Below are 24704 nucleotides of genomic sequence, written 5' to 3'. Positions count from 1 at the left end.
AAGTACAGGAAGGAGTCGGAAAAGAGAGCAGATGGACAAGGGGAAGGGTCAACCCCACACTCACCATATAACTACCCGGAGCTTTCCCCACCATGGCTATTTCAGCATTCCAAGGTCTTGCGCAACTACGTATCAGCGACATCTCAACAACTGACATATCCCCCGGAAAACAACCCAACTCATCACACGAATAGCGAATCAACTATGCCATATAGGTGATAAACAACTGAGGAACAATCCACTCACCCATTAGGACACCCAGTCATACGCATGACGATACTATCTCTCCCCACACCTGCCTCTTCACAAATCTTCTCAACTTTATCAACCAACAAAGGTAAATATCTCTCACTCTCTGCCATTGCCAAACCACAAGTCGGAAAAGCGACACAAGCACTTGAACTTAATCTTAATTTCGATTGATTCAAATTATCCAAACCCCATTTCTTCAATACTTTCTTGATATTCTCCAATTCTTCAGGAGGTACATCTGAAAGAATAACATGTTGATTAGGTGTTAACCTAAATTGACCTTTATGTATCTTTGCTATTTCCTTCAAACCAGTTTTGAAAGAATCATGTTGATTATTTTCTATTCTACCATTTTCGATGAAAATCGTAAAATGTGATTTCCCATCTTGTCCTTTTGTCCAACCGTAATGATCCAAATTACTATCAAACTCGAATGGTCTTGAAGGTAAAAGAGGTTTCCCAAAACGTTTTTCGACTTCTGTTTTGAAAATGGGTAAAGTCATTCTATCTATCGTATATTTCAATCTTGCGTTTTTACGATCTTGTCGATTTCCATTATCCCTTTGAACGAGTAAGATAGCTTCTGCTATTTTATGTCCATCTTCAGGTAAAACGAATCCTAGTAAATCACCAAGACGAGGGTATGTTTTTTTATTAGAATGTGTCACTCCCATTCCACCACCGGTCAAGACGTTGTATCCTACTATTTTACCGGATTCAACAATGGCGATGAAACCAACATCATTGGTGTATACATCGACGGCATTGTCGGGAGGTATAGCGACAGCCATTTTGAACTTTCTAGGAAGGTAGGTTGGTCCGTACATAGGCTCGAAATCTTGAACAGCTTCACCGGCTATTTGTTTCTTCCCAAGCCAGATTTCGTGATAGGCGGATGTCTTTGGAAGGAGATGTTCTGAAAGACGTTTGGAGAATTCGTAGACTTCAGCGTGGAGGGATGATATGGATGGGTTGACAGTGCATTGGACGTTACGGTCTAGGGTGAGTTGAGCTCTCACACTTCTTCATACCACAAGAGACTCATTGAATGTGTGTCACTCGAATGGCGGTTTCTGTAGCTTGTGCTTGAGACAATGAACAAGCGGGAGGGTATGATCAGAAATGGTGGGAAAAAGAGTACGGATGGATGGACAGGATGAAGAAATGGACCATTCACTCACTAACATCCCCACACGCAGCAATAGTATCCAACAAACTCCTATTTATATCTCTCATAGCTTCCCTCAAATGTCTCTTCACAATTCCATGAAACTGGAATGTCTGTCTCGTAGTAAGTTTGAAAGTCCCATTTCCTCTTTCATCCGCTATCCTATCCATCGCCAACCATTGTTCGGGAGTACAAACACCACCGGGGAGTCGGACACGTATCATGAATGCGTAAGCTGGTTCTAAACCTTGAGCTTTGAGGGATTCTCGGATGTCACGATCGTCCTAGATGTAAGCGACTGTATAACATCCCTTCATCACAGCATCTAATTAAAACGAATGTCTTGACTCGGGGCAGGAAACCAGAACTGACTACACGCAAATGTGTCTGTGTCTACCGCAGCACATAAGGCCGTATAACTATCCTGTTTCCAAGTCTGCATGTGGCCAAGGAGGAAAAACAGATAAAGGAGTGACTATGCAAGAATGAAGAGGTCACACGGGGTGACGATAAGAAGCGAGTTTGACGAGGAAAAGTGGTAAAAGGGGAGATTAGACCAGATAAAGTGGTAAAGGGGGAGAGACGAGAAACACCCAACTGACCTGCTGATACGTCCCATGAAACTTCAACAATTGTCCATCACTAACCCCCATAGCTCCCGTTGTGGTATCTTCCAACCCCTCCATGATAGTCCCTCTGAGATAATCACTAGCAATCTTCATATGTTCATTAGCTACCGTTTCTTCCTTTTCCTCTGCGACTTCCACCGCATCCACTCCTAACGCTCTCCACAAAGACGCTTCGAAAGGTTTATATCCTGTCAAATACCCATCAGGATCAGAATCGTCCCCTAAACCTAGATCCGTCAAAGAAGTAAATCCAAGATTAAGGAGACGAGGATATAAATCTTTAGCTGGTTTATTATAATAACCTGCATCTTCTGGTCTTGGCCAATAATGTGAATCACCCATACCGAAAACTGAAAGTTTGGTTTTGATTTCATTTTCTTTCCCCTCAACGTCGTCCCCTTTACTATCACTGGGTTTGGTTACTGAGCTGGTGGGCGATAGTTTCGAAACCACTTTCCAAAATTCTCTTCCGTTCTGTGGGAATTCTCCTTGACCAGCAGTAGAAGTGATAACCAAAACATTTTCTTCCTCTTTCAACAAATTAATCGGATCTTCTGCCAATTCATCTAATACTTTCAAACTGGCAGCTACACCTCTCATCTTTGCTCTTCCCACTAATCTTTTCGCAACCTTTTCGGCATTACCTCCATCACTGGCATAGAGTACTAACAATCCAGGTCCATCCAATGAATTGACCAATGCCTCATATGCCGCTCTGGCTTTTTGTTTCCGTTTCGAAGTTAACTCTTCACCCACGGACGGAGGTACAGAGGCTTCAAGATCGGGTTGAGTACGTGTGAGTTGAGATAAATGAGATTGACGATCGAGAAATTCAGCGAGGACGTTTTTGATATGTGATGAATCCAACGTGAAGCGTCTTGAGTCGGGTAAGGAAGGATTCCATCGGAATAAAGGCCACCAGCCTCCAGAGACTGCACGCTTGGTTTCTCGTAGACGTTCCAATGGACCAAGTGTTTCGCCAATTGCAGGTATCTCGCCGTTCTGTCCAATCGAAACAGTCCCATTTTGTGTTATTGAACTTTGTGAAGAAGTTTCAGTGGAAGTGGTGGAAGAGGTAGAAAGAGAAGGAATAAAACTACCATCATCTTTCTCACCCCAAGGGAGATAAGCGAGGACGAGTCCAGGACCTGAATAAGCTTCCGCTTCTCTCATAGCGTTGATCACACCAGCATAATCGGCATAGACAGCGACTGACGCCACGTAAACATCACCCATGTTGAGAGCATACAATGCCAGATCCTTCTTCCTCTCCCCTTGACTCTTCGGTGCTCCGGGTGAGAATGGCGAAGGAGATGTTTCGTAGACCAACAGATTGATATCCAGTCCAGAAGCCAAGGTATGGTGCAAACCTGACGAAGCGAGATCTTTCGACCAAGCGTTGGAAATAACGATCCAAAGTGATTTCTTCTCCCAATGACCTTTCTCACCAAGACTCAACAGTTCCTCCTCTTCTTCGTTGACAGGTGTCCCAATTGTTTCCACCACACTTTGACCGGCGGGAAGAGCGTTCGGTTCGTCTCGAACCAATAACCATTCCGCCACCGCTGCGTGGACTGTCGGACGAGTGGAGGAGCTTTTGAGTATTTGTTTGGCGAGGGTGACGAGACGGTCTCTTTCTTGTCGAAGAGCTACGGCTTTACCAAAGGCGTACAAGGGAGATGTGGTCTCGTTGGCGGCGAGTTGGGAAGGATCGTTGAGTATCTCGAGTGGATGAGGGGAAGAAGTGAGAAGGTTGGTGTAAGTTGTTTCGGGTGATGGGATGGTGATACTACTGGTTGGGATTGAAGGTGGGGTGAATGGAGATCCCAGACGGGTAATAGGAGAGTTGGAAGTGATAGCTTCGGAAATGGCAGAAGATGACACTTCGGAGCCGACAAGGATGGAACGGATGGAAGTTGTGTGACCGTCCAAAGAGTCAACGATGGAAGCCCAGAAGGTACCATATCGACCGTTTGAGCTTTCCACCACGACGACTGCGGAAGCTTGACCCACTGCACGTTTCAGTCTGTCAGATGATATGGGTGAAGCGAGGGCGATATCAAGTATCACCGTATCGTCCGTAGAAGAAAGTGTGTAAGGGAGAAAATTAAGGACTATCTTTGAGGTAGAGGTGGCGGGGATCGGAAATGGACGTTGAGGTCGACGTGTGATTTTCAAAGTCGCCAAAGCTGCCTGTTCGTATGCCTCTAGCAAAGCATCGGTATCTACAATTCCATTTTGGTGAGCTGCGTTTGATGTTTGGTTATTGGGTGAAGAATCGCCATTGATATGTCCATTCGGAGTGGTTGAAATAGAATTCTCTAACCAATCTTTCAAATCTGCACTTTCAACCTCTTGAACATCCCCAAGAGCTTGAGACGAGATGAAATGATAAACCGTCTTATCTCTGGCTAATCTTAGTCCTAGGAGAGAATGATCATATGCCTCTTGAGAAGTACGTGATACAATGATGAAGCCTTTATGTCCATGGGGTAGTTCCAAAGAGGTTACTCCGATGATGAGTATCAACCCTCGATCTGGGGCCGGAAGGGAGGATAGGAAGGTTGCGTCGGTGATCAGAGTGGGGACTTGGGTAATCGATTGTGAGGACGGAAGGGGTAGAGGTAAGTAAGGGTTTAAATGCGAGATCGGGGATGGAAAAGGGGTGGAGATGGGGTGGGTATAGGTGGGACCTGGTAGTTTGACAAGAGCGTCGATGAGCATCTGAGTGAGTCAGTCAGGGGGTTCTTTCATAGGACATGAGACATTGAAATGGATCTCTCACCTTGACTCGGATGTGGGTAGTGGGTGAAAGAATGGATGTGGATGAGAGTGTGTTATATAGTCAAGTTGAGATGACAGTGAGAATACGAAGGAATAAGGAAAGAAATTTAGGTTGACGAATGAAAATGGAGACATCACGCCATTCACTTTATTCCGAACTTTTCTTCCGTCGGAAACACACCCAAACGTTCCGGTTGCCGGTTGCCGGTTGCCGGTGCCTCGCCGTGATCGGTGACAACCCTCTGCCTGGTGCTGCATGCTGCTGCTACAATAATTCTCTGCTCTACGAATAGACTAGAGTACATACACTCCTATCGCCGAGAGACCTCTTTGCCGAAGACTAAGTACTCTACTCGTACTCTTGATAATTGTCAAAAATAGACAACGAATTTGATATCTCGGTCTTCTCACTGCGGAGAGTGATGTATCCGAGGGGATATCAAATCTCGGTGAATCCTTCCAGATGCTGAGATACTCTCTCAAGCCGCTACACCGGAATTCCCAAAAGATAACACTGATCAATGACGCATCTTTCCCTTATGGTAACGATTACATTATATTGATATACATCCATCAATCCCTGTAACGCATCGTATATTTAATCATCACACATTCACTCTTGAAATCCTTCACACACCGACATTCTCTACTCGTACATACCATACTACTTAACACCCTAGTCTCAATACACCTTGACCACACTGTCTCATTATCCCAGATCACCTCTGTCCATATCCCTCTCCCCCGCTTTCCCACCATCCTCCACCCATGACGACGTCCACTCTTGGCGGTCTGGCTTGTGTCCATCTTGGACCAGAAGGTGAATCAGGTAAAGGTACATCTGGTCTTAACCAAGCTACTCCATGTCTTTTCATCGGTGGACCTTCTCTATTCCATGCTAATTCCCTAGTGGGATCAGGATAACCCATAGGTAGATAAATGTTGTTTTGTTGTTTTTGAGTGGTTTCTGCAGTTTGACTCGAAGATACTTTCGATCTCACTTTTCGTCCGACTCTTTCCCCCGATCCATAATCATTACTCCGTACATCCGCCATAGAGTTCGATCTTCTGGTATGACTGGTCGGTGATAAAACCCCTGGAGTTGTAGAAAGTTGTTTCGGAGTACGACTTTCTTCATTTTGAACCGTAGGAGAGGTTTGAGATGGGGAATTAGGATCAATGTTCATGTTCAACAAAGAAGAAAGGTTTTGTCTCGGTCGATCAATCCGACCTGGTGCAGGAGCAGCAGGATGAGTAGCATATCTATCATAACCTTCATCACTTAAAGGATGTATATATCCAATAGTTTTCGTACCTCCTTTGATTGCCAACGAGCTTGGAGGTAATACTTCACCTAGAGCAGCGAGGGAAATGGAAGTTGACCTTTTTGTACTTTTATGAGATTCATCATATCCTGGTCCTTGTCCTTCAACTTGTTTTTGTCCTGATGGGTATACTTTTCGTAGTCCATTTCCCTGATTTGAACCTTGTGGAAAGGGTTGAGTAGGAGAAGTGAAATCTAAAGTCGAACTTGATGAACTGGAAATAGGAGTTGATAAATGTCTTCTTCTAGAATGATATTTCGTTTGTGCTTGTCCGAAAGGAGAAGAAGAGGTATAAGATAGAGCTGTAGTAAGAGTGGAAGGTGAAGAAGTAAAAGGAAGTGTATCAGTCGTATATCTTCTATCTAAATTTGGTCTTCTTCTTTCTTTCGTGTATCCTTTATTTCTCTCTTCCGGTGAAATTTCAAGAGTCCGACCAGATAATTTGGACGAGGTCAATGTTGGTGTCATAACAGATGAATCATTTTTGTTACCTTTTGGAAATTGAAGACCTGGAAGTGATTCAGCTCTCGGTCTAATAGGTTTTATTTTATCCTTTCCATCAACTTTCGTTCTTTCTCTAGATTCTTGTAAATCTTGTGAATTCCGACGTTTTACACGATCAACTTTATCTCTTCCATTTACTTCCGACTGATTGTTCCTGATACGAGCCATATCATTCGTTTCTTTCTTCGTAGGCGAGTATTGAGAATCTTGAGAATAATCATACCTGATCATCCCACTTTCATCAGGAGAAGAAGGTTTAACCAAATAAATTTCTTCCGGTTCAGGATAAATAGGTTCAGGTAATAATAATTTAGGTTTACCAGAATCTTTTTCCCAGCTTCCTCCTTGCCAAATATGACTACCATTACGATATCTTCTTTCCCCCGCTATACTTTGTCTGACTGTTTCAACGGATATAGAACCTGATTTTACGTCTGTGTATCCTGAACCAAATTTTGACCCTTGACTATCTTTCTTTCTGTTCGAAGGTTTGTGAGGGATCTTTGAGTGTTTTGATTCTTTACGAGAATGAGATTGAATCTCTTGTGAGGGAGGAGAGGTAGGGGAAGAAAGTGGAGTGGAAGGTTTAGGAGGGTTAGACCAACCTGAATGTGAAAGTGGTCCAGTTCTTGGGAAAGGAAGAGAACGAGCGAATGGTAAATGAGGTTTTTGAAGATTAAAAGGATGAGTAGGGAATTGAAATGGATTAGGTATTGGACCTTGTGTTGTTGAAGTTCCTCCTTGTCCCATCTGTCCCACCTGTCCCACCTGTCCAATTTGTCCTATGGGGCCTGTGGAACCTAGCTGTCCAATTTGTCCTGGATATCCGACCAAAGGAAAAGTATGTCCCATACCCCTTCCCCAAGGAAACCCTTGTCCATTCATCCTACTTGTACCGCCAGGACTAGTAGGACTATTCATCTGATTCCCTAAATTACCGGAATTCATTTGGTTTTGACTTCCTGATCCTGTAGAATCCCAAGCGGCGGAAAAAGGATTTCCCATTCCTATTCCTATTCCCACTCCTCCCGTCCCCATTGGAGACATATAACCGGAAGTTTTGTTACCGGGAACAGGAGCGCTGGGTCTGTTTATGGGTTCAGGAAGTGGTTGCCATGATCCTCCTCGGGAAAGAGTGGGGATATCTCCTGACATGTAAGCATCAGGATTAATCGGCATGATGGGTGGGGTCCAGGGATCGATGCTAGACACGAACTTCTGTCGTTGTTTGTATTATCGACAAGTTGACTGAGAGGTGGACGAGCGTTGCTGATGACTCGAATAAGTTTGGAATCTTGACGCCGTGTAGTCGAGTAGTTATGTGAATGATAAGTGTCGTAGAGGGAAATGACTTGGGATAACTTGAAGGAATTGTCGGAAATGATATCTTCGGTAGTGTACTTTTTCCAAGTCTACCACACAATGAAACAATGATCAAACACCTGATGAGAAGAGATTGGAGGGAATGGGTGAAATGGGTGAAAGAGAAGATTCTAGTATATCAACTCGATCCTTTATTTCAAGTTCCGCTCTTGAACGCTCCACCAATTCTGGTCCTCAGATAAAACGATCCCACGATCCCACGGTGAGACGGTGAGACGGTAACGTACGGCAACGAGTGAAAGAGATTTTGAATCTTTAGTCTAGACTTTTATCTTTTTTTCCCTTCTTCTCACTTACAATCCCTTGTTCTTATTATATTTCCCTTCCTGTACCGGATAACGACTCCGCATATAGGTTTTGTAATATCTTTGATAAACCGATAATATGGATGTTGCCCACCTATCGGGGTAATATAATAGATTGTTGATTATGATCTGAAATGAGATCAGTATACCCAATTCCGAAATTGACACTTGGTAAGGTATGTTTGGTGGAGGAATACGAAAGAACGCTTAGTAAGTCAAGTAGTTGACGTGAGAAAGAAGAACAAGAGAAGAGAGAAAAAAAAGAAGTCCAAATGTCTTACTGGGCTAGAGCCTGGACTCTACGGTGGCGGAGAGATAAGCCGCAGAACAAAGGAGGTAGATAAGACATTTGTCAATATTTTTTTCTCTGCTTTCTCTCTTCTGCCTTAGGGAGGTCGAATACGATTCGGAAAGATTCGGTCCGAGGAGGTGGAGGTATAAAGGAAAGTATGAGGTGATGTATATTTGGGATGGTGTCATGTTAGTCTATTGACAAAGTGGAGAAGAGATGGGGTGAGGAGAAGAAAGGAAAAAGGTAAGAGAGTTGTTCGACTTGATATCATGTAAGAAGAGAAGATCATGATGGTATGTTAGGGAAGAGGATTGGTGAGTGGTGAGTTTAGTGATCGGTAACATCTTCAACCCCATCATTGAACTTTTACATGTTTAGAAGGTTATGGTCAGATAGGGGAGAAGGGTGGGAAGATGATAGTGTTTGTGATGGTAGTGAACAAAGATCATGTCAATCACAATGATGTGAGCGCCGATGTTATCGGCATGGAAGAGGAAGGGATAGAAAGCATCTATGGGAAAGAAGGCATGGAGAGTTGTCCGGACTCGGGTGGAGAGGAAGAAGGCAGATGGGAGAAGGCGGGAGGGAGTGTCTGGGTGACTAGTGAGAAGGCCTAAGGTATGGTGAATGAGCGAAGAAGAGAAGGCATGAGAAGTGGAGTGTCCATCGTGACATCCGACATGAATGAAAGTCACGCTAATCCTTGGACCGAACCACATTTAGTAAGTCTGTCAGAGCATCTTCAACCACGACGGCTCAGTGATGGTCCAGCTCATGGGAGGAAACACGGGAGGGAACAGACCAGAGGAAGAGGGTGGCGATGTTCAGAAGGAAAACAAAGGAGGGTGAAGAGTATGTACTCGTTCACTATAGAAGATCGAAAGGGATATTCTTGTTCCATCAGAAGGGTTTTGATGACAAGCTACGTTCTTACTCGCTTTGGAATGGTTGCCGGGCATGAGTTGACCGATGAATCATGTCAGGTAAGAAAACGCATGGATGAGAAGAATGAATCAGCACAAAGAGATTTTGAAGTCGTACGTTGACATGCGTCATGATCGATTTGGATCGTTGATTCGTGAAGATCATCGGATTCGTATTTACGTGTAGATCACTCAGGGAAGCGGATAAGGAAGATTGGTTTTGGATCAAGATGTAGGGTATTGAATGTTTCGTGATTTGTGATTGATAATCTTGTCAAGCGTTGAGTTGGGAAATCGTTCAAGACTGAGCTTGTTGAATGGCTTGATCTAATGCAGCGAGGACACCATCGACCACTGGGATATCTTGTCCAGTTTGTGATTTGAGACGATCTTGTATTTTTTGACGCATGGGTGCCATTCCCTATTGATCAGCTCAGAACTATCCCGTAGTTTGGTAAATTGTTGATATGGATGAACTGGAGAGGTAGGTGGATTAACTGACCGCACAACCTAAAACTATCACTTTCGCTCCTTTCTCTACCAACTCGACACCGGCTTCTAACAACTTCTCCTCCGGTCCATCACCATGTAGATTGACTGCGTTGAACCCTGTTCCGCGGGTACCTGTGTATCTGTTCGGATCGATCAACAGGGTTCTGATAGCTTGATCAAAAAGAGGTTCCCAATCTGACATCAGTGTTCCATCTCGAAGCAGATCTGAAAACCGATGGATGTTTCATACGAGTGAGAGATAAATAAAAAGACTTACTCCTTCCCGTCGTGGCGATCCCAAAGGTTGGCCCGAGTTGTAAAGCAGCTATAATCCCAGCTTCCAGAATTCCCAAAACCACCACTTTCTTCTCCATCACTCCTGCTCCCTGGTACAAAGCGAATTGCTCCTTCAATACTGGTATCAAAGGATGTTCCGAGAAACAAGAAACAACAATAGCGTCATACTTCTCTCTCAACTCTTGAACCCCATCAAACGTTTCTAGTTTCAAGTCACGGATTATCTCAGCGGTAGAAATGACACCATGTAAAGTACCATCTATACTTGGCGGAGCAGTAGATGGGGCGGTGTAAAAATCAATCCTTACGCCCGGATAACGAAGTGACCTTGTTTCTGTATTCGGAATAGGTTCTGAAGCTAAAGATTGATATGGAGAAAGAGACGGTACTGGATCAGATTCGGAGAGGTAAGTGACGGTTTCCAGGGTGAAGGGGAGGGTGGAATTTGGGTTGATGTAAAGGAGTTTGATAGGGGCGTCGAGGGGTCCTAAGGATGAATGTATATTGAGCATGGTCGTTGGGTCTTTGGGTTGTTGAGAGTGGGAGTACGAAGTGTTAAATGATGTACTACTCGTACTTTGAGTTGATGGGTTTTTTGAGTCTTTATAAGAAAAGCTTGTGATCTGTTAGGATTTCCCAATTCTGATGGTGGGTTGGAAGGGGTTTTCACGGTCGGATCCGAGATTCCCGATCAACGGGACCTGAGAAATACGTAAGAGATAAGATCTTCCCTCTTCCAAACGCCCCTAGCGTCTTTTTTGTTAGATCACTCAACCTCAATCGATCAATGATGACATCAAAATGTCCGTGCGCCTTCCTTTGGGACTACGACAAGCTTTGACCATCCTTTGTGGTTGCGCCCTTCTCCTTCGCTTACCTAAACACCGCTTGTCCCCTTCTCCCCTCTCTCCCCTCTCTCCCCTCTCTTACTACCACTACTAGTATATTCCAGCACTCGTACTTAATTTCACCGTGTCAAACATTCTCATCATATCATCCTTTTCTCCGAAGCTTTTACCCCCACTTTTACCCAACATCTATTCAACATACCCTTGCTTCTAACCCCCCCCCACCGTCCCCACCCTACCGACGACCGACATCCAAAGCTTGATAGACACTTTGACACCCCCCCACCCGTCTCGCTCGACACAAGTCCGAGTTTGAATAGTCTCGTGAAATTGTTATCCATGGATCCGTCCATTTCAAAGCCGAAACAGATTCGCAAAACTCAACGGGCGCCGAAACGATGTGAGACTTGTTCAAAAGTGAGTCAACGGTATCTTACTTAACATAACCTTTCCTCACTTTACATTCTGTCAAATGAATGTTCTTGTCAATATCTCAATCCGTCTCGAGGAAGGAGAATGACAATGACTTTGACTGATTTTCAGAGAAGGATCAAATGTGACGGTCAAATACCATGTTCTTTTTGTCTCTCAAGATCCATGGGACATCTTTGCAAAAGAGAAACGGTATTTGTTAAAGGTCGTCTGGTACCAGGTGGCGAGGGACTCGCACCTGATGCTGATTTGGCGAGAATGTCGAAAGAAGATCTATGGGCTCAAATATGTTCTTTGACCCGAGAAGTGGAAAGTTTGAAAAGAAGAGGAAGCTCTGAATCTCAATCGGGTTCAGCGGTCAGTCCTCAGAGTGCGGATCAGAGAGGAGGTCATGATTATCCCAGAGGGGATAGTTCGGAGACGAGAGAGGATTTAGATCATGAGGTGGGTAATTTATTCCTCATTCTTCTCAAACCTCCCAAGTATAATTTAGAGCACAGTTGGAGGACTGGAACATACAAGCGTAGGAGAGGTCGCTAATTCAGACAGTACAAAGTGTTTCCTCCAGAAGGACAGAATGATCTTGGAAGGATGGCACAGAGACTTGGCTTCATACATTCCGACTCCAAGGTGACCGACGAGATGTTAGAGGCGGATAGTGAGTTGTTACCTTTATCTTCAGTCTTCCTCTACTCATCAGGCATCGGTCAACTTGGGGAAGGACCATGTGCTACACACCCTTCGTCTGTATACAAACTACAACCACTAAATCGAGGCCCCACTCCATATTCGTCTCATCCTTTGGCCGACATCCCGAGATCCTTCCGGAAAGAGACATGATCCGCAACCACCCCAGGAATTGTCAATCATAGCTTTGAGGTATTTCAGACTGCTGTCAGTATAGGGAGAAGAAGAGTAGGGACAGAGGGAGTTACCGAAGGGGGAATCTCACTGACCCCAGGCATCGACGCATCCATGGCATACCCAAATGATTTACCTCTACCGACATTCGAACTCTCACGACAACTACTCGATTTCGCACTGGATGAACTAGGTTGGCTCATAGCCATCGTACCCATGACGTTCAAAAACGAACACGAGTTAGCATGGCAATATCAAACCGCTCAATCCGGTCCTTCTGAATCACTCGACGTCGCAAACTTGTTCCTTCATCGTCCGGCATGGACGGCCATGTATCTAGCATTGGTCAGCTGCGCGTTGGTATATGTCCGACAGGACAGAGCGTACGAGTGGGGTGTACCGCCTAGACAGAAAATGTATCTGGCGAGATTATGGTTTAGAGCGGGGGTGAATATGATGTTGAGTGGTGCTGCGAGTTTGGCCAGACCAAACTTGATGCATTTACAGACGTTTTGCGTGTTAACTTTGTTGACACAACCTTTCAAGTGAGTCGTCTTGTATCTTCGTCATGTCCTCTTATGTCCTACATCCATTCTTCTCATCTGTCTTTTTTTCTGTCCTAATATGTGTTCTGTATGTCAACTTGCGCCGCAGATCGACCGAGATATCCCAAGATTCACTCCCTTGGGGTGGACGGGAATATGTCTGGAGATCGGCAAGACGAACTCAGCGCAATGAAAATCCTGGCTGACGTTAAGCGCTTCCGCCTTACACGATACACTCTTAGCTAGTATGCTCCAAGCTGGCAAAAGACTCTGCGTTCATCGACAAGATGCCCCCCACAGCGCAGCTTCGGAGATTGGGAAACGTGTATGGGGTTTCATGCTTTGTCGTGAAGCCATGTACGCGGGGGAAGAATACGTTCCGACGTGTGAGTATTCCATGTGTCCATGTGTTCTTCAAACCCACATATCCCCTTCACGGCAGATTTCCTGTTCGCTTGCCCTCGGACGAGATCTGTAGTGTTGATCATATATCATTCCGACTTGACGTAGAGTGAAATTTTGCTGATGATAGTCTGTACCAAAGCTCCACAACCTTTTGCTACTTATCTAAACATCCACGAACCTGAAGATGACCCAGAATCTGAGCAACCCATGACCGCGCCCACTCGAGTGGCTTACCTCACCGCTCAGTGTCGTCTTGCAGCGTATGTGAGCGATCTGAAGTGTCTACCGCCCGATCCCTCTTATGAGAAAATTATGGAATTTGATCAGAGGCTTTCGGCGTTGTTTGAAGATATGCCGTATTTCGAACCGGGGTATAAATTTCAGCCGTATCATCCGAGATGGTTGCAGACTGGTGAGTTGAGGTATAATCGCTCATCCCTTCCTTCATCAACACATCTGGCCTCCACTGGCCATTCAGATATCTGAGTATTCGTAAGCGCCCAGTTATGAGTCCCCAAGGGCATTTTATCGCTGAACAGTCGAACGAGCAGCTTGATTATGGTTTTTCAAAGACGTGTGCCGCAAGTCATGATAGTTTGACTGACCACCAGCCCGGCACGTACTTGCTATGAGTAGACAGCAAAAACGTCTCTTCCTTCATCGTCACTACTTTGCACTTTCGGCTTCACACGAACGCTATGCCCGTAGCCGAAGTATCTCGGTCGAAGCCGCTCTAAGACTATACGACGAGCGTCAAGCAAATGATTTCCCATTCGATGATTTCCTCGATACCATCAACCAGTCAGTCTTTCTCCTCCTCCAAAAGTTCAATCAGAGACTAACATCGCAGTTCTTTACCCGCTGCCATAGTCTTGTTACTAGATGCCATCTACCCACTTCCTTCTCAACATACCACACCGCAATTGATGATCGAGCGATGTGAACAAGTCGAACGTCTCCTTGGTCCTTTGAGAGCTGCAACCTATCGAGCTTCCACAACGGCGATAACTAAATCTCTCGCTAGTGTAGACGAACTACTTCAAGAGAAACTTCGACAAGCTCAAGCTGCTATAGCCGCCGAAGCTTCTAGAGAATATGCGTCCACTTTATCGGATATGAGACATACTCAAATCCCACAACCTTTGATCAATGGGATGGAAGGGACAGATGTTGGTCAGAGGTTAGAGATTGGTATGAGGACCCTTGGAATGCCGGGACCTGGTGATGTGGGTCCTGGAATAGGTGTGAGGGCGGTGAATCCATTTGGGAACGTGGATCCTGAAGCTGGGAAATTGTTGTTACAAAGAGATACCAGTTTATCTGCTTTGTTAAATGATTTGGATTTCGGTGGGTTGAGATTTACGTATCCTTCGTCCCTCACTTATCTTTACACCACTCCTTGGATACAGCATTAACATCCATCCCGACACATGTTCGGGAGAATTATAAAGTCGATTCCAGTTCCTTTCGCGGCTCTACGGGGGATGATATAGTAGTGACAAATACCCTGTTTTACTGGCGTCATTACATATAGTCTATGTGGTACAAGGGGCAACTTGTGAAATGAAGATTGAACTGATGACAGACTGGATGTTATGTAACAACGACGCTTCATGGGGTGTCGGAGTTGATAACATGTGGACTTGGACCCCTCCGAGGGTTTGAGCATGTTATCCCCATATATGCCCGGTGTTTGTTCGACGAATCAATACAATCTTTCCTCTGTGCTCTCGTATCCGCTTGCCATATCGATACTGTTACACTCACCAAGGCTACTTCATTAACCAATCTGTCAACTATCACTACCCCTGTATCCTGCAATAAATCTACATCTCCCTCCTCAATGTGCATAGCTGGAAACAGGAAGGAAACAACACACGATTATCTGTTCCGCTTAGAATTGTCATTATCATTGTCTTTGTTCATTTATTGTCATATCATACATAGACATTTGCATACATATCATTGTTTAGTATCATCTGTGATGTGTCGTTGACGTTTGTCAGAGCGTCACGTCTATCATCATGTTCCCACCTAATCCTGATACACATTGCATCCATCCTTCCACCTTCCTCGATCCGTTGCTACTACTTCCCTCAACTGACAAAATCGACAACTGGGACCTCCCGTTCTATCTCTCTATTTGACATATTCCCAAGTATATCCATCTCGATTTCAATTATGGGATGACTGGAATACACACTGTATTTCGATCTGGTAGATTAAAACAGCTTAAGACATAGTGGGATGATTATCAATAACATGAATGATTTTACGGGTAAATCCTCAACTCCTCGTTCCATAAGTAGCCTCAATCCTGATTCTAAGATACTCCCCACCGGTGAGATCCCTAGTTCCAGGTGGTAAACCTTTCCGACGGATTATCTCTTCGAACTCATCAGATGCCTTCTTGTCCGAGTCAAGTAAGAGTTGGGAGGGACCGAGTGGTCGGAGGAGGGTATCGTCGTCCGGATGGTAAAAGAATGCCATAGCTGAGACATAAGCTCACATGATCACGAATCCAGTTTGGAGAAGCATCCTGAGGGTGTTTTTAATCGTGAGCAAGGGTCACAGAAAAGGGAGCGGAAATAGATCGGGAATAGAATGAATGATCATGTCGGACTACAAGGCACAGAAACGTTGTTGTAGATCATATACCGTAAGAAGGGCGTAGTGATCATAGCTGGGAAAGACGGGTGTTTCGGACAGGGATTGGGATGTCGTTGCGTCATCCCTGACGAGAAGCAAGGAGGAAAGGAACTCACAAAACCGGGATTGTGCCTCGATGGAATTGCGGGGCATGACAACTCTGTGTCTCGTGGACTGTGATCAGTCTTCGTCACTAGTCTCTGCTTGAAACGATGGTGGGTAGGGCTGCATCGATCTCACATCGATTGTACGATTGAACCTATGAAGCGGAGAAATCTTATCTGATTGAGAGAACAGGAGTGGTGAGAGGTCATGGAGAATACTAAGGTAAGGAGTGATGCCAGCTTCGGCAGTGTAAAGTCTGGTAGAGAAACTGGTGAAATGGGGGAAGAAATCATCGACCAACTAATCACACGGAGAGTGTATGAACATGAAGAAAGAAATGGTAGACTGAACAATCACTCACCCTGAACTTGCCCCCAGACCAGAATTCAAGAGCATCACCAATGTTCACCACCACACATCCTGGACGAGGAGGAACGTCGGTCCAGACACCATCTTTGATAACTTGTAATCCGCTCACGCGGTCTTGGTGTAGGAGAGTGATAGTTCCGTAATCTGTATGAGCACCAGCGCGGATGTCTAGGCTACTGATTAGTCGGTTTCCATAATCACACGTTGGCTCATCGTCCACATCTACCCCGTCCGTGCGATCATGCTCGGCTTAGGTAAAGTGAAGGGAGGGTCATAATCTTTAAGGGGACGATTGTCTCAAATAGGTCTGATGATTTGACAGTTGGACGGACCAACAGCCCGAGATAAAACAATGACAATAATGATGGACTAATAGAAGACTTCATTTCTCACATAGCCGAGAACAAGAGAACGTGTCTTCGGCCGGATCTTACACAGAGACATAGATAAAAAATAGGAGTATATCACCCATCGTGCGTCTCGGAGGATTCACAATCCTCGAACGGGGAAAAGAAAGTTTAGAACGAATGAACAGAACACGACTCACTGATCGACGCCACGGTACGAATGTTCTGGATAATGTAATAACCGTAAACGTGAATGTTCGCCGGTATGAGCTTTAGCGAGATAATCTTCTTCCAGCTGTCATATCAATACTTTCCTTACGACCCATGACACATTCTCCTAGTGCGTTGATCGGACCAAAATGCCGCTTTACACTTTTGAGACTGGATGGAATATCTAAATTTGATTTGTGCCCGTCTCAATCATGTGTGGAAAAGGGAGGACAGTAGAAAAAGGGAGATATCAACGTGGAGAAACCAAAAAACTCACTCCTAAAGCTAGTGCGAGACCCCGAAGGATAATCTGCGCCACCATGGTATTACGATCAACGAAAGAGTCGAGCTTTTCACGTCGAGTCGTTTGGGCCAAGAAGGGAGGTACGAATTGAGTTACACCCTTACGCACGAACCAACGATCATCACCGTAATAATAACTTTCTTTGACATCCCCATTACCGGGCATAACCGAATCAAGACTGCGTCAGAGTCAGCGTGGCTCTCACACACATACACGCAGGCTTCTGAGTATTCTTCTATCTTGGCCAGGGCGTTACCTCCGAGTTACCCGGGAACATATGGCGATGAAACATGTCGTCTTGTGATGTGTGGAACATCAGGGTCTAAATTTGTTGACAAGAGGGTGAAGGGTTATTTAGTGCGGTTCAAAAGTTGATGAGGGTAAAATCGATGACAGATCAGAGAACAGAGATGGATGATCATATCAAACTCACCTTTCTTGCCTCACGGCCGTATAACCTAGATCGCCGTTACCCTTGAGTTTCTGCTCGGGACCAGCGGTTAAAAAGTAGTCACGGGAAATAGCGAATACTTCTTCGATGAGCGCTTGAGGAATACCATGATCGGCGAGATAGAAGAAACCATCGGTAGTACAGGCGTGCAAAAGCGCTTGAGCCAACGACTGTGGCGTAACGTGAGCTGCCAAACGAATGACGGGAAGAGCTTCGGTGCAAGGTTTGTGAGTGTGGGTGGACATTCTGGTGGGGTTGAATAACTGAAAAGAGTGAGCGACGAATACCCTTATATATCTTGCTGCCCATGGGCTGACGCATATGGCAATGCTTAGCGGCGTGTAGTGTGGGGAGACAGGAAGTGTTAAATTCTGGCGCGGACTCACCTCGCGGTCCATCGAGCTAGAAGAGTCAAGGTCGATCTAACGGATTTACAGGGACTAGTAACAAGCGACGTATCCAAGTCTAAGCAACGACAATGTGTTGGAGTCGTGGGCCCGACAAGAGCGCAAAGGTGAGAAAAAGGCGACGCTGTTTTGAAGATACGAGTACTCGAAGTAGTGTCGTATCGATTTATTTTTGTTTCGAGGAAAAAAGGATTTCCGGATCTTGGCCTTTATTCGTTATGTTGCCAAACTCGTCGGAAGGCCCAACACAATGGAACGATATGTTTGTACGGTCAAAACAACATGTTCACTCCGAGAGCGTCGGGAGTGGACCGAATTAGAGGTTCGGTACAAGATTGACACCGTGATGCCCCAACCCCAACCCCCACTTATAATCTCGTGCGTATCCCATCGCATCGCCCGGGAATCAAGCGAAGTTTGTTCTGAAAACTTGTTCCCGGAGCCAGTATGGGGACCGTGGAAGGTGTAAGCAGTTGGAGAGGGGCCGTCGAGAGCGAGAAAATGACCGAGTGTCGCGCGACCATGTTCATGTTGACGTGCGGGAACGTGGTGAGAAGAGAGAAAAATCTAGTGGTTCTGGGTGTTTCGGTAATTATAGAGCCATTTTCGACCCAAGTTCAGGAACCGGGAAACAAGCCGAGATTGAAACGGTGCAGGTTGCGCCCGAGCCGCCGGGAGTCGGTGGACACGTTTCCCGTTGATGGATTGACATGCGTGTCATAGGCCAAGAAGGCAGTGGCTGAACACGACGTCGGACAAACGATGCATAGGCGGAGAATTCAAGATGCCACAAAGACGGATGCCACGCTGCCGATCAGGGGCCATCTCGGCGAGGGATTGGTGGGACAAAGATAAAGGGTAAAGAAAGGGCAGGCACCATCTATACAAACGCCCATCAAGCCTTATCACCTGAAACTCGTAACTCAATCAGATTACTGATCTCATCCACACATCCCTTTCGGCATCTGTTCACTCCCTCTGCACTCTGCCCCCTAATGAGCACCGTCCTTCGTATCATTCATCTTTGTGGGATTCGCATACCTCGTACCAGCTGACGTGTTCGCTTCAGATCCTGATTCATTGACAGCGCATTTCTTCAGAGGCAGAGAGAATTGCACATGATCCGCTCATCGGTCACTCAACGGATGACAACCGTCAGCTGGAAAGATGATGGGGTCCCGACTCCCAACGCCCCTCCCTGCTGTTCAGGGACACTCGCTCGAGCCTCTTAGCAACAGGGGTAGGACGGCTGTGATGGAGATGGCATTTCCCGGTCTTGAGAGACTACTTAGATATGAACCTGATGAGGTTTTGTGGAATCGAAGATCGCCACTTGAACATGTCATTCCACAAGATTTTAAACTTGCTCAAGGTACAGAGGGACGCGGAAGATGTGGCACACGATGGGGTATACCTCAACAAGGACACGAGACCACTGCCGCCGTCTCGTAGGACGTATGGACCATGGAGGTGAGTTCAGGAACGTGATTTTGTTGGAATCTCAGAGCAAGAGGTTGACTGCTGACGACCAGTTTCATAGGACGTGAATCTCTCCCTCAACCTTGAGACGGACTGATGCTGACACCTGTCTAGTATGGATGGTAACCGGGAGCTTCAATATCGGTGGTTACACCACTGGCTCTTCCATTCTGTCCCTTGGACTAAATGTCTGGCAGGCCATGTTGGTAGTCATCATAGGTCATTGTCTCGTGGCTTTGGTCTGTTTGGGCACGGGAATGCCGTCAGTTCCTCATATAATCCTCTCTATAAAGCTGACACCACAGAGGCGCTGAATGGCATATCGGTTTTCCAATCCTCCAGCGTTCTACTTGGGGTATACGAGGCAGCGTGAGTCCCTCGTTTCATATACCCCCAATGATCAATTTTCCACATTCAGAAATTAGATTGATGATCATCAGATTTTTACCCTATGTCTACGTATCTTACTTTCCTTCGTATGGTGTTCGGTCCAGTTATGGTGGGGTGGAAAATGTGTCAAGACGTTCATCGGAGCGATATGGCCATCTTTCTATCGAGTGAATCATCCTTTAGCAGGTGGAACGATGGACGTGTCGGACTTTGTAGGGTTTCTCATCTTTGCTCTGATGTGTTGCCCCGTCGTTTGGGTACCTCCGGAGAGATGCGAGTTTTCCTCCCTTTTGTAGATTCTACGCTGAACCATACATAGATCACAAATTCTTCATCGTATGTTCGATAGCCATGATCGCTTGCGTTTTCGCCCTCTGTAAGTCTTCGTCCTCCATGTCTTGGTGATCTATTCTAATGAACAGTGGGCTGGGCTGTGAACGCAGCCCACGGACCTGGTGCCCTGGTTCATAATACATCAGAATTGGTCGGTGTCATACCTGCCAAAGGGTCAGCCTTGGGATGGGCGTTTGTGTACGGTATCTCATCTATGCTTGGTGGCAGTGAGTAATCTTCCTTACCCTATTCCTCAACACCGTTCCTGTCAGACTTGTGCTTTATGGACGGGTGGGGCAAGCTGAAATACCAGTCGCCGTGCATCTCTTCAACCAGTCCGATTACACTCGTTTCGCCCGAAGACCAAAAGACCAAATCCTATCACAAGCCCTCATAGTACCTCTGGGTACAATCCTCAACGCTTTGATCGGTATCATCGTCACTTCTTGTGCGGCTCAACTTTATCCTACCGAGGGACTACTCTGGCAACCGTACGACCTTTTCACAGCTATACAGAACGCTTCTGGGAACTCTAGCCGAACTCGTGCGGCTATTGCTTTCGCTAGTATCGCTTTCATCCTCGCGCAACTGTGGGTCGATCGTTGTTCTTCTTTCCCATGGCTTGAAGGGTTTCGCGGAGCTGCTTGACAGAACGGCTAGGGGTAAGGAATGATAGGCTGATTTGCAGGGGGATAGCAGTGGTCGAAAATGCTCTCAGTGGTGGTATCGACCTAGCTGGGTTGCTACCAAGGTGGTTCACCCTCCGCAGAGGGGGGTATTTCACCATCGCCCTGGCTTTTGTGAGTCGAAAACATTCAAGGTGTTTTATGACTAATGCATAGGTATTTCAACCTTGGCAATTGCTCAACGGCGCTAGCAAATTCCTCACTGTCATCGGAACATTTTCCACTTTCTTGAGCCGTAAGTTCATTCCTCTTCCTTCACACCGTTGTCTTACATGATGTTCTTGTTCGTCTTCTTGGATTTGACCTTCTTTGGACAGGTTCAAGAACTGTCAGGTCTGTTGCTGACCGACGAGCTATGATCGCCATCATGATAGCCGATTACTTCCTTGTTCGTCATCGCAAGTTATCCCTCACCAATCTCTTCACCAACTCGCCCCATTCGATATACTGGTTCAACCATGGATTTCATATACGGACCTTCATATGTTGGCTGATTGGTGTTTTGCCTTTCACTCCGGGGTACGTACACCTTCACTTTACTCGGGAATTCGAATTATATCTGACGTACAGTCTTGCGGCGAGTGTCCGAGTAGAAGACCTGCACGGATGGACAAAGTTGTACAACATGGGCTTTGTGAGTATCTGCAGGTGGTAGTTTTCAGTCGAGCTGATGTGCTAGATCCTCGGCTTTGTCATAACTTTCGTCCTCTACTACGGCTCCAACTTGATCTTTCCCATCCCTTACGCAACTATCGTTGATGAAGAAGATGTTTTCGGCACTTTCACCGAACGCACGGATTCGCAACACGAAATCTCCTTCGTCGGTCCGGATGCAGAGAAGAACGGTCAAGATGAGGAGGATGTGAAGGATGTGAAAGATGTTCAAACGACTGTATGAAGGAGTTGCGTGAAGGGAGCTGTGTGTCTCAAACTTTCCTTTCTGGTCTTGGGTTCCTTGTGAAGTCCTTAATCCCTTGACCTCTTTCCTTGCCTCAAATTTGTTCACGAGCCATTGTGTATCCACTTCGACAGATATGACCCTTCGCTTATGCATGATTAATGTGCTCGGCTGTCGTTCACGTCGTTTAGAACCGCATGAGAGGAGTTATAGATCCTCAGGTGACTTAGTAGAAAGGAGTGTAAGCGAACCTGAGCCGTCGCTCGGCTGAGGGGAAACAAGCGAGAATTTGACGAATACTTAAGGGCCCTCTCGTGGGCAAATCTCTCCATCGCCAACTCGACAGAGCTTTAAGTGAAATCAACAATAATCAGGTAAACACAAACATCATGTCCCAGACACAAAGTACCGGTAAAACCACTGTCGCTAAATTTATAATTGACATCGAACAGGATGAAGACGCCCTTAGCTGTAATGTTTTTACGAAAACGCTGTTCATCCCATCCGAGGCAGATGAAGCAGAATTCATCCGAGAAAAAGTTGAACAGACACTCAGGAGCTGTTTCTCTGCTGGTTGGATGATCAGAAAAGTGGAAGCGGAGGAAGTAGAAACGAATTTAGAAACATACATCGGGCAACTGACACAGGACGCTGTGAAGTCGGTCCTTAGAAGTTGGAATCATCCGAAGACTTTTGCAACATATGAGATAAACGTTCATATGGTAGACTTGGACTTCTGCTATCAAAGTGATTCGGACACAGGGGTGAAGGAAGAAGAATCAAGGAAGTAAGGATAAGTAGGAATCATTGAACAGCACAGACACCCCTACCGTGAATGGTGATGCATGGCTAATCTGGTAATTCGATTACCTCTCTGATAACAGTAGATGTCAGAGGACCCATCTCTCTAGGCCTGTTCCCCTACATGTGAGCTTTGCCAAGCCTTTAGATCTTCATGAGCAGTAACGAGATTCTTTCTAAGTCCTTGAGTCAAGATGAAACCATCGTTTGCTACAGATAGCAGGGTAAATCCCATGTCGAGATGTGGTTTCACCATGGGCATGAAGGACGGCATCATGGCACCTAATCCATGTTTGGCAGCAGCGTCCGAGACGAGTTTGCAACATCTGTCCATTAGAGACATCTCCAATAAGTTTATAATACTCACTCTTGGAAAGTGGGATCTTGTGCCATGGTCGCAAAAGTCAAACCAAGAGAACCGGCAAGGTCACCTGTCGCGTAAGCTAGACCGCCAGATATGCCAAATCAGATTCGGGACGTACCAGGACCAAGCATCAAACAGTCAACTGGGTCAATCAGCAACTGACTCGTCCGATGGTGAACGAGACTCACTTCCATCAACGGAAGCGATAGCATCTGCATTCCTGGCACCTATCTCATCTTCAATCTGAACGATCACCGCGGCTCGATTGAAAACTTCAAACATCCCTCCTCCACCATGAGCGTTATCGTTGTATCCCCAAAGTAAAGCATTGGGAGGGATCGATCTTTCTCCTCTGGGTGGAAATCTGGAAACTTTTACGACTGCCTCAGCTTGTTCAGGGGTCGAAATCTAATGATCTGTCAGCGTCCAGACCATATCTTCGATCAAAAAGATAGGGATGGACTGACATGTGGAACAATGACACCAGAAGCACCTGCGTCCTGTTGAATCAGTGAATACTGAAATAAGGCGGTGAAGAGACGTACCAAAACCCAAGCGATATATTGGTGATCGTGACTTGGGACGCTAACAATCAGCTGTGTCCGGAAAACAATCTTCTGTTTAAAAGTCCTTGGAGGATTACTAACCGGACTATCACCGCCGTATTACCTTCACCTGCGTATTGAATAGTTTTGATCATTTCAATAAGAGTCTCCGTACCTAGTCATTAGTCTCGGTGAAGTGAACAGACCTTGACACTTACTGAAAGATGTATGTTCCCAATCTAACAAGACGTAATCATACCCTGCTTGACCTATAGCTCTCCCCAGGCCGATATGAGGAAACGCCCCATAGAATATACCTATCATAGGTTTCTCCCTAGACAATTTGATACGAGATCTTAAGTCGAATGGTTGATTCAGTCCATATCCACGATAGTTGATCATAGGGGGGTCTTGGGGAGGAGCGGGAAGGACGCCAAAACCTGTTGCCATCCCGGCGTCACCCAGAGGTGGACCAGATTTGAAAGTATGAGGTTGGGACATTGTGGATGTTGAGTTAGGGCTGTTAGGATGGAGTCCTGTAAATTATTCATATATATATATACATGAGAAGGGCTTTAGTCGACACGCCAGCGTCAGTCGAAAAGAGGAGGTGGAGACCGGTGGGTTACACCTCGGGGTGGAGGTCGTTGCCAATATGTAGGGTAGTCGCCGAGGTCATTTAAAAAGATGCGTTTCTTCTTTGCGGGATCGACAGGTGACATACCGTATGACTTGCGGCGAGCGGTCTTCGTGACCGCGTAAGATATATACGAGGTTCGTGATGATTAAGCGAGAGGGCGATGGAAGTCGGAAAATCGTTAATGATAAAGGATTCGTGTTCACCAACACGGTCTGTCTTATCCACCAATCACCCATCACACCAGCTAGCCATTGCATTTCCTAGCATTTGATGAGTCACTT

The 24704-nt window shown here is 45.8% G+C and overlaps 8 protein-coding genes across 8 annotated transcripts in view; 2 read left to right on the top strand and 6 right to left on the bottom strand.

Moving 5' to 3' along the window:
* TREMEDRAFT_72186 (uncharacterized protein) overlaps positions 1-4773 on the bottom strand; it is a gene marked incomplete at its 5' end in the record, with an annotated part of 5850 nt that extends 1077 nt beyond the window's left edge. Inside the window, 4 exons of the mRNA XM_007006841.1 lie at positions 65-125; positions 247-1249; positions 1434-1704; positions 2023-4773. Coding sequence (XP_007006903.1) covers positions 65-125; positions 247-1249; positions 1434-1704; positions 2023-4773 — 4086 coding nt within the window. The remainder of the gene's footprint in view (positions 1-64; positions 126-246; positions 1250-1433; positions 1705-2022) is intronic.
* A 779-nt stretch (positions 4774-5552) lies between these two features.
* TREMEDRAFT_64408 (uncharacterized protein) lies at positions 5553-7841 on the bottom strand (the record flags this gene model as incomplete). The annotated part of the gene is made up of 1 exon (XM_007006703.1): positions 5553-7841. The coding sequence occupies one exon, from the start codon at positions 7839-7841 to the stop codon at positions 5553-5555; it is 2289 nt and encodes a 762-aa protein (XP_007006765.1).
* Positions 7842-9863: 2022 nt separating this feature from the next.
* TREMEDRAFT_33698 (uncharacterized protein) lies at positions 9864-10866 on the bottom strand (the record flags this gene model as incomplete). Its single annotated transcript, XM_007006616.1, has 4 exons — positions 9864-9986; positions 10068-10252; positions 10335-10657; positions 10739-10866. 4 exons carry the CDS (start codon positions 10864-10866, stop codon positions 9864-9866), a joined length of 759 nt encoding a protein of 252 aa, XP_007006678.1.
* A 675-nt stretch (positions 10867-11541) lies between these two features.
* TREMEDRAFT_64406 (uncharacterized protein) lies at positions 11542-15110 on the top strand (the record flags this gene model as incomplete). The annotated part of the gene is made up of 9 exons (XM_007006702.1): positions 11542-11619; positions 11746-12078; positions 12184-12292; positions 12596-13040; positions 13254-13426; positions 13573-13857; positions 14057-14246; positions 14296-14792; positions 15031-15110. The coding sequence occupies 9 exons, from the start codon at positions 11542-11544 to the stop codon at positions 15108-15110; spliced, it is 2190 nt and encodes a 729-aa protein (XP_007006764.1).
* Positions 15111-15383: 273 nt separating this feature from the next.
* TREMEDRAFT_74514 (uncharacterized protein) lies at positions 15384-18125 on the bottom strand (the record flags this gene model as incomplete). Its single annotated transcript, XM_007006840.1, has 6 exons — positions 15384-15937; positions 16211-16268; positions 16561-16741; positions 17116-17210; positions 17403-17607; positions 17863-18125. 6 exons carry the CDS (start codon positions 18123-18125, stop codon positions 15732-15734), a joined length of 1008 nt encoding a protein of 335 aa, XP_007006902.1. The 3' UTR covers positions 15384-15731.
* Positions 18108-19035, bottom strand: TREMEDRAFT_57534 (uncharacterized protein). The gene is made up of 2 exons (XM_007006688.1): positions 18267-19035; positions 18108-18143 (listed from the first exon to the last, which is right to left on the bottom strand). Exon 1 carries the CDS (start codon positions 18815-18817, stop codon positions 18656-18658), a length of 162 nt encoding a protein of 53 aa, XP_007006750.1. The 5' UTR covers positions 18818-19035; the 3' UTR covers positions 18108-18143; positions 18267-18655.
* A 591-nt stretch (positions 19036-19626) lies between these two features.
* TREMEDRAFT_64403 (uncharacterized protein) lies at positions 19627-22073 on the top strand (the record flags this gene model as incomplete). The annotated part of the gene is made up of 13 exons (XM_007006701.1): positions 19627-19757; positions 19820-19830; positions 19881-20028; positions 20072-20135; positions 20207-20342; positions 20476-20532; positions 20579-20716; positions 20803-21079; positions 21178-21289; positions 21332-21410; positions 21529-21694; positions 21746-21809; positions 21855-22073. The coding sequence occupies 13 exons, from the start codon at positions 19627-19629 to the stop codon at positions 22071-22073; spliced, it is 1602 nt and encodes a 533-aa protein (XP_007006763.1).
* A 907-nt stretch (positions 22074-22980) lies between these two features.
* TREMEDRAFT_64402 (uncharacterized protein) lies at positions 22981-24284 on the bottom strand (the record flags this gene model as incomplete). The annotated part of the gene is made up of 8 exons (XM_007006700.1): positions 22981-23200; positions 23242-23305; positions 23357-23380; positions 23427-23646; positions 23706-23738; positions 23784-23823; positions 23886-23958; positions 24002-24284. The coding sequence occupies 8 exons, from the start codon at positions 24282-24284 to the stop codon at positions 22981-22983; spliced, it is 957 nt and encodes a 318-aa protein (XP_007006762.1).
* Between the last annotated feature and the right edge of the window lie 420 nt (positions 24285-24704).

Source organism: Tremella mesenterica, assembly GCF_000271645.1.
Source record: "Tremella mesenterica DSM 1558 unplaced genomic scaffold TREMEscaffold_11, whole genome shotgun sequence".
NCBI lineage: Eukaryota > Fungi > Basidiomycota > Tremellomycetes > Tremellales > Tremellaceae > Tremella > Tremella mesenterica.
This window is presented reverse-complemented; position numbering and strand designations above follow the sequence as displayed.